The sequence below is a fragment of the Lampris incognitus genome, chromosome 17 (genome assembly GCF_029633865.1).
Source record: "Lampris incognitus isolate fLamInc1 chromosome 17, fLamInc1.hap2, whole genome shotgun sequence".
Lineage (NCBI taxonomy): Eukaryota > Metazoa > Chordata > Actinopteri > Lampriformes > Lampridae > Lampris > Lampris incognitus.
In genome coordinates, this window is record NC_079227.1 from 3,648,522 (window position 1) to 3,658,152 (window position 9,631).

General features: G+C 44.5%; 1 protein-coding gene across 1 annotated transcript in view; it reads left to right on the top strand.

Annotated features, from left to right (window-relative positions):
* trrap (transformation/transcription domain-associated protein) overlaps nucleotides 1–3,266 on the top strand; it is a 136,464-nt gene extending 133,198 nt beyond the window's left edge. Inside the window, exon 72 of the mRNA XM_056296808.1 lies at nucleotides 1,734–3,266. Coding sequence (XP_056152783.1) covers nucleotides 1,734–2,018 — 285 coding nt within the window. The 3' untranslated portion in view covers nucleotides 2,019–3,266. The remainder of the gene's footprint in view (nucleotides 1–1,733) is intronic.
* Nucleotides 3,267–9,631: the final 6,365 nt, after the last annotated feature.

A 9,631-nucleotide genomic window follows, 5' to 3' on the forward strand; every position in this document is an offset into this window, starting at 1 on the left:
CATACAGTGTTGTAATCCATGAGACAAATTGGCTACCAAACCCAAATCCCTCCAATGCCTTCTCTGCATCTAGGCAAAGGACAGCCACCTTAGAACCCTCCTATACATATGGTACATTATGTGCATTAGTCTTCTGACATTGAAAAGTGAAAATCTATTGGGGACAAAGCCAGTTTGATCAGCATGGATGGAATATATTTATTTAACCTGTTTGCTAATAACTTCATAAAAATGTTCACATCTGAGTTCAGTAATGCAATAGGACGAAAAGACGAAGGCTCAGTCTCATCCCTACCCTCGTTTAGTAATAAGGAAATATTGGCTTGTTATAGCATGCAGGGGAATTTCAAATGAATGGGTGAACATCCTCAAAGGAAGGGGAGCCACCTTCCCACAATATCTTTTATATAGCTCTATGCCAAAATCATCCTGGCCACTGGGGAATGATTTTATAGCATCCAAAATCTCTTGAGTGGTGATATCAGAATTTAAAGCCTCTCGAGCAGCATTGCTCAACTTGGGGAGATTCAGATGCTCCGGCCAATCAGAAATGTCCCCTTTTGATATGTATAACTGTTCATAATATTCCTTCAAGCATCATTTATACTTTCCGGGTCAGTAACTATTCTGATCCGAGTTGTGTGTGTGGCGCTATTAGCTTGTAAACCTCTTAGCTGTCAAACTGTTTCTGTCTAATCTTAAACAGTTGGTCGCACACCTGACCAGATAGGATGGTATTGTATTCATGTCAATTTAAGAATATTTTATGGGTGTCCAGGTACCATAGCGGTCTATTCCGTTGCCTACCAACATGGGGATCGCCGGTTCAAATCCCTGTGTTACCCCCAACTTGGTCGGGCATCCCTACAGACACAATTGTCTGTGGGTGGGAAGCCGGATGTGGGTATGTGTCCTGGTCGGGGAGGGGGGAATAGCGTGATCCTCCCACGCGCTACGTCCCCCTGGTGAAACTCCTCACTGTCAGGTGAAAAGAAGCTGCTGGCAACACCACATGTATCGGAGGAAGCATGTGGTAGTCTGCAGCCCTCCCCGGATCAGCGACCAGAACGGCTCGGAAGAGTGAGGTAATTGGCCAGATACAAGTGGGAAGGAAAAGAACCCCCGCCGCCCAAAAAAAGAATATTTTGTAAAGTGGAAGGGCTGGAGGAATCTCTGTAGATAAGTTCCAATAGTGATAGTTCAGTTTCTAAGAGGCAGGACATGATGCAAAAAGTATGCCGTTTGTTTACAGCACATCGAATATGACGGACGAGGCCACCGACTCGTTCATAATGATGACTACATGTATTTGGATGTATCCATAATGTCAATGAAAGAGTGGAAAGTAAAACAAAAAAAACAACAACCATGAAACATCATCAACACGTCCGCTCACTCGCCATGAATATTCCGGACAACGACCCCTGCTCTACTCTCACGTGGGCTTAGTCACACTCTACACAGATTTTGTACTAGGAAGTTGGCAGGGTAAAGTCCGGTCCAACTGATTCAGACATTTGTGTTCTCGCATACAGCTCCTCCTGGTAATGTCTAGATGAGTTCAGGGTTGCTGTGTGTGTGTGTGTGTGTGTGTGTGTGTGTGTGTGTGTGTGTGTGTGTGTGTGTGTGTGTGTGTGTGTGTGTGTGAGAAAACAATCTAGAAACTGTAGAAACCACCACAACCCACTGCATATTAAAATGCGTGTCACGCCCTTGTCTCCTGTCTCCTATAGGTGGACGGCATCCTGAAGGCGGTCCTCCGCGATGAGATCATTGCCTGGCACAAGAAAACCCAGGAGGACACATCCATGCCACTGTCCCCTGCTGGACAACCAGAGAACATGGACTCCCAGCAGCTGGTCTCATTGGTCCAGAAGGCTGTCACGGCCATCATGACCCGTCTACACAACCTGGCCCAGTTCGAGGGCGGTGAGAGTAAAGTCAACACGCTGGTGGCTGCAGCCAACAGCCTGGACAACCTGTGTCGCATGGACCCCGCCTGGCACCCCTGGCTCTGAGGAAGGAGGGATGAGACAGAGGACGGAGACAAGATGAAGCTGTAGTTCAGCAGTGGCAGAGATAAGGCATGAAGGATGAAAATGGTTCATTTGCTTATTCACCTGACCGACTGCAGACGGGCGTAAATTCTCTGTGTGGTGTCTCGTATTATAGTTCCACTGATGAAGGGACGCTGGAATGGTTTTCAAACTGGGACTGAGTTGAACCGAGCGCTGCGACTAATTTTTTTGATTTGGGGCGCTCCGATCTCAGTAGTCAAATCTGGACTGATGTGACTTTTTTATGAAATGTTAGTTTTCTCCTCCAACACAGTAATTTATTTTTATAGAGACGACAGGAACGCCAGCCTCTTTTTGATCTTTAAGCCTCTTTCTACGTAGTCACCATGTGGTGAACATCAGCAGACTGACAGCAGGGACGATATTTGGCAGGAAGCAGGACATGATTGTTTTACGGGATGGGAAAGGCCCTCGGTGCCTGGTGTCATATTTCCATCTGTACAGAACAGGGCAGCTCAGTGCCTGTTAGTAACCTTCAGTTCAGTCAGAGGTGCTGGACAGTTGACACGTTTTTACATGTTTTTCTACCTAGTGACGTCTAGTTCCCCTCCTTGTCCCGACAGAATGTAAAATCATGTGTTCCTGTGAATATCAGAATGTTTTCCCTCCCATATGTGTTGTTAAGATGTCTGAACTACTTCTAAAGCCATTTTACCAGAACGTTTACCACCTGGTGTCCAAAACAAGAAGCTCACAGCAGCAAACGGCGCCTGTGACTCCCAGAGTCAAACTGACCACCTCTTCTGTTCAGTCACCTGTCAGAGCCGCTAAACCAACTAACTCCAGCCTCAAAATGCCCAAAGCCCAGACGACCAGGTAGCTTAGTGGTCTATTCCGTTGCCTACCAACATAGGGATCTCCGGTTCGAATCCCCGTGTTAACTCCGGCTTGGTCGGGCGTCCCTACAGACACAATTTGCCATGTCTGTGGGTGGGAAGCCGGATGTAGGTATGTGTCCTGGTTGCTGCACTAGCGCCTCCTCTGGTCAGTCAGGGAGGGGGAACAGCATGATCCTCTCACGTGCTACGTCCCCCTGCTGAAACTCCTCACTGTCAGGTGAAAAGAAGCGGCTGGTGACTCCACATGTATCGGAGGAGACACGGTAGTCTGCAGCCCTCCCCTTAGCAGAGACCGGGATGGCTCGGAAGAGTGGGGTAATTGGCCAAGTACAGTTTTGGGGGGGGAAAAGAAATAGTCCAGAGCCCAGCAACCATCTAAAACCCACTCATTATCTTACACCATCTGTGACATTGAGGCGCTACATCTGCACTGGATTTCAACCACAAATCCTCTTGGTTTAAATCGTAGCATCATTCAGCTCACCAAATGATAACGGCTCATAGTGGGTCACTTGAACTATGGTGGCCATAAACATCTTGTTCAAGTTGATTTATACACATCATCATTTAGAATGATGATGATGACTGCAGGATGATAAGTGACACTGATAAGCTGTGATGCCTCATTCCCCTCAGCTGTTCTGTTCTTGTGGTTTTGTAAAGGTACAGTGGTTCCTGGTGGGTTTTGGCCTATTTAACAATTGTTACCTCTTGCCTTGTAAATATGCGTTTTGTTTTAATAAAATGCCCTTTATAAGAAAGAGCAGACATGTATTCTGACCTGCTTTGTAAACACCCGTCTGCATTGTGCGACTTGTTTTATATCATGTTTCAACATGTCATCCACTCTATAAATATTCTGCATAGTATATATATATATATATATATATATATATATATATATACTGTGTTTTTTTTACATACAGTGCCTTGCAAAAGTATTCAGCCCCCTTGGCAGTCGTCAGTAATTTGTGGATTATAAAAGATGCTCACACATCTGTGCCGGAACAACATTATTGTTGTGAGGCCATAAGCTCTCACAGATGTTCCCCAAGCCAACACGAGTTATGTTAGCTGACTTTTATCAATAAGTTAAAACTAAAATAGCAGCAGAGGTTTGCTGCTGCCATTATGACAGTAGATGGTACTAGCATCTGCTTCTGTTTCTACTGCCTTGTAGATTTGCCTCTTTAGGCAAGGCTAGGAGAAGGTAACTCTGCATTCAAATCCAAGAAGGCGCTGGCAGCAGGGTGCTCCATGGTGTTTGCGGCAGAAGAGCCCAATAGGATCATGAGTCCTATCGGACCTGTGGCACAAACATCACATGGCATGCAGAGGAACCATTCTATTGGTCAAGGGATAGCATCACTTGACAAGTAAGCTGTCACTGCGGGGCAACCTCTTTATCCACTGAGCCCGTTGCACCGCTTAGGGATGGGTTCTGAGGTCCAGAGAGACGGTTCGGCAGGGGCACGACACCGACTGAACTACTGTGCAAGGCGTGATGTAAGGAGGGCTCGATCAACATTCATGTGTTACAAATGTGGCCGATATTGTCACTCTAATGCGGCCTGATGGCCCACAGGCGAGCTTGCCAAGCTTAAACTGCATCAGTCATCATGGTTTCTGATGGACTGCCGAAGAAGAAGAGAAACTAAATACGGTGCCTGCATAAGTATTCAATCTCTCGAGCTCTGAAAGCTCCAAGTTTACACAAATGACAAATTATTGCTAAAACAAACTCAGGTTAGCGCAGCTGAGGGTGCACCTGTAAGACAAAGTACCGGTCTGGTTTATGGTATAAAAATCACTCTGTAAAGTTCCTTAGCAGGGCGTGAGCGCCATCAAATGCAGACATAGCAGCAGAATACTGACATGAGACAAAGTCTATAAAATGCTGAAGGCGGGAAAGGGACACAAAACCATATCCAAATGTTTGATGTCCCAAGGAACACTGTTGGATCCATTGTCAGGAGGTGGAAGCTGTCTCACACCACCAGGACGCTTTGTAGGACAGGCCGTCCCTCAAAGCTAAGTGTCCCAGCAAGACGTGGGCTGGTGAGGAAAGCCACACATGATCCTGCAGTCACTCTGAAGGAGCTCCAGAGGTCAGTGGCTGACACCAGTAAAGGTACATGAGTCAACCATATCACAGCTGTCAATAAATCTGCCTGTTTGGGAGGGGGGCAAGGCAGGAGCCGTTGCTCAAAGTTATGCATATAACAGCACACATGGAGTTTGCTACCAAGCCTGAGAGAGACCCAGTTAGGATGTGGGTACAGGTTTTGTGGTCAGATCAGATGATATATGGTGCAAACCTAACACTGCTCATACCCTAAAAAACACCCCCCCTACAGTGTAGCATGGTGGCAGCAGCATAATCCTGTGGGGTTGCTTTTCAGCTGCAGACACTGGGAACCTTGTTCACGCTGAGGGGAGAATGGATGGAGCCAAATACAGGAAATATCGGAAGAAACCCTGTTGCAGTCTGCCATAAAACTGGAGCTTGGGAGAAGGTTCACCTTCCAGCAGGACAATGATCCTAAGCACAAGGCTAAAGCAACAATGGCATGGCTCAGCACCAACAAGGTGAAGGTTTTGGAGAGGCCAAGTCCAAGTCCGGACCTCAACCCCATTGAAAATCTGTGGCGCCATCCCGCCAACCTGCAAGACCTGTACAAATTCTGCCAAGAAGAATGGGCAAAGCTTGTACATACTTACCCCAAGAGAATCATGGCTGTTACTGCAGCAAAAGGGTACTCTACCAAGTATTGATATGTGGGGGTTGAATACTTTTGTAAGCACTATATTTTAGTTTTTAAATGTATTTACAAAAAGTCAGCGAGCATGCTGTTAGAGTTTATGAGTTCACAACAATAATATTGTTCAGGAACACGCGAGTATCTTTTATCTACTACTCCTACTCCTACTACTACTACTACTACTTCCGGCTGCTCCCGTTAGGGGGCGCCACAGCGGATCATCCGTTTCCATCTCTTCCTGTCCTCTGCATCTTCCTGTCACACCAGCCCCCTGCATGTCCTCCCTCACCACCTCCATAAACCTCCTCTTTGGCCTTCCTCTTCTCCTCTTCCCTGGCAGCTCCATATTCAGCATCCTTCTCCCAGTATACCCAGCATCTCTCCTCCACACATGTCCACACCATCTCCATCTTGTCTCTCTTGCTTTGTCTCCAAACCATCCAACCTGAGCTGTCCCTCTAATATACTCCTTCCTAACCCTGTCCTCCTTCATCACTCCCAGTGAAACTCTTATCATCTTCATCTCTGCCACCTCCAGCTCCTCCTCCTGTCTTTTCATCAGTGCCACTGTCTCCAAACCATATAACATAGCTGGTCTCACTACCATCTTGTAAACCTTCCCTTTAACTCTTGCTGGTACCCTTCTGTCACACATCACTCCTGACACTCTTCTCCACCCACTCCACCCTGCCTGCACTCTCTTCTTCACCTCTCTACTGCACTCCCCGTTACTTTGGACAGTTGACCCCAAGTATTTAAACTCATCCACCTTCATCACTGCTACTCCTTGCATCCTCACCATTCCACTGTCCTCCCTCTCATTCATGCATAGGTGTTCTGTCTTGCTCCTACTGACTTTCATTCCTCTTCTCTCCAGTGCATACCTCCACCTCTCTAGGCTCGCCTCCACCTCCACCCTACTCTCGCTACAGATCACAATGTCATCCCTGAACATCATCGTCGACAGAGACTCCTGCCTGATCTCGTCCGTCAACCTGTCCATCACCACTGCAAACCAGAAAGGGCTAAAATTAAGTATCACGATATGTCTGACTGAATACCTCAGTATCGACATGTGATGACGTTGTAGGGATGACAGGTGGTGCGTTCATAAGATATTTACACAATCTTTAATAAACAGTCATTAGTAACGTGAATGCGGATGATTAAGCAGGAAAACTTTTTTTTTTGTGAGTTCATAAAAGCAAAAACTGCTGCCACCATCCTGCCGGGACAGGTGTAATGTGTAAATACCTCTTGAATGTGGCCCACCATATCCTGTCCATGGTCACTGCTGGAAGCGTCGCTCGTGTCATCTGCCGTAGTTCTTGGATCGTCTTCGTGGCGGCTGTACTTGCAGACAAGGAAAGACGACGTGTGTAAGAAGACCGTCAAGGAATAAAAAGGCAGTCATTTCTTTCCCCAAGGTTAATATTACTGAATAAATATTAAGAACACTTATTAAGGGTAATGATACCTCTAGTTTTTGCAGATGCATCCAAATGATGCAGCGCATCACAGGTATCAATTACCACCTCAAATAACACATTATATACTTGACTACCTCTCTCTTAAGGCATGTGTGTAGTATTTAAATGTCTGTTTATTAATGTGTGTATTTATGAGTAAAACAATTATAAATAAGTATAAATATATTCATAATAAAAGTAATAATATACATATAAACAATTAGTCAATTAATCAATTAGTTGATCAACAGGAAATTGATTGTAACTTTGATAATAAATTAATGGTTAGTCATTTATTAAGTAAAAATACCAAGCATGTGCCAGTTACAGCTTCACAAGTACTATGAATTATTTGCTCTTGTCCCTTTCCCATCAATACAAAACAAACTAAACTAAAATAAACACAGGTTTATCTGACTGCTGACCAGTCAGGAAGTTCTGTGAAGACGGTTCAGTGCCGGGAGCTCGTGATGGGCATTTACACCATTTATACTTTATAATACTTTATAGTAAATGATTTATACCATTTATACTTTATAATACTTTATACTTTATAATACTTTATAGTAAATGATTTACACCATTTATACTTTATAATAATTTATAGTAAATGATTTACACCATTTATACTTTATAATACTTTATAGTAAATGATTTACACCATTTATACTTTATAATACTTTATAGTAAATGATTTACACCATTTATACTTTATAATACTTTATAGTAAATGATTTATACCATTTATACTTAATACTTTATAGTAAATGATTTACACCATTTATACTTTATAATACTTTATAGTAAATGATTTATACCATTTATACTTAATAATACTTTATAGTAAATGATTTACACCATTTATACTTTATAATACTTTATAGTAAATGATTTATACCATTCATACTTTATAATACTTTATAGTAAATGATTTATACCATTTATACTGTAACGATCACGGATGAGCAGGCTCGCTAGCCAACAATACTTTATAACAGTTCAGAGTAAATCATTAACGAGTCATCATTAGCTGCCTGCAGCCCTCGTGTCAGCAGCCTCCGTCATACTGACCACACTCATCAGCATCTTCCTCATCTGCATGTCGCCATCTTGGCTTCTCTGCAGCTAAACTGCGTATTCCTGACCATCCTTCACAGGAAGCAAGTGAAAGACGAAGATCACCACGTCTTCAGCTAACAAACGGAAGTGACGTTTCTGTTACCCCCCCTCCCCCTCCTTGAGCCGATGACGGCCAGCGGATCACAACACACCACCTACAAGACCATCAACACAAGACGACACAAACTGCAACACTAATGAACTTTCGTACCTGGCTGGCGTCAAGACGTCTTTCATTTTAAATACTTCTATTGATTTTTGGTCCAGGGTTGCACACACAACACACTGTTCTGCACACAACACACTGTTCTACACACAACACACTGTTCTGCACACAACACACTGTTCTACACACAACACACTGTTCTGCACACAACACACTGTTCTACACACAACACTGTTCTACACACAACACACTGTTCTGCACACAACACACTGTTCTGCACACAACACACTGTTCTACACACAACACACTGTTCTGCACACAACACACTGCTCTACACACAACACACTGTTCTGCACACAACACACTGTTCTACACACAACACACTGTTCTACACACAACACACTGTTCTGCACACAACACACTGCTCTACACACAACACACTGTTCTGCACACAACACACTGTTCTACACACAACACTGTTCTACACACAACACACTGTTCTACACACAACACACTGTTCTGCACACAACACACTGTTCTACACACAACACACTGTTCTGCACACAACACACTGTTCTACACACAACACACTGTTCTGCACACAACACACTGTTCTACACACAACACACTGTTCTACACACAGCATGTCCAGTTGAGCTGGTTTCATGCATGTCAACAGGATCTATCATAGTGGGAACACAAACAGTAGACAAAAATGTAGTAATTGCACTTCCTGTGTAGCACAGAAGAAGGGTCTCATACAGGAAGTCCCTCCTCCTCAGCAGAAAAGAGTGATTCTCTGTGTTTTGATAGATGACTTAATCCTCAGCCATCCGGGTGTTTCCACACCTTTGAGGGACATTATCATTTCACTATACCGATATTCCTCCGTGTCCTCACGGTGTCCTCACGGTGTCGTCATGGGCGCGGCCATAACATCGGTACACAAAAGAGCCATGGACATCAATAGCTCTGACAACGACTCCTAGAGGATAAATACTGAGTCTCATCAGCAGCCAGTCAGACTAGCTTGGTCCAGTCAGACTAGCTTGGTCCAGTCAGACTAGCTTGGTCCAGTCAGACTAGCTTGGTCCAGTCAGACTAGCTTGGTCTAGTCAGACTAGCTTGGTCCAGTCAGACTAGCTTGGTCTAGTCAGACTAGCTTGGTCCAGTCAGACTAGCTTGGTCTGGTCAGAAA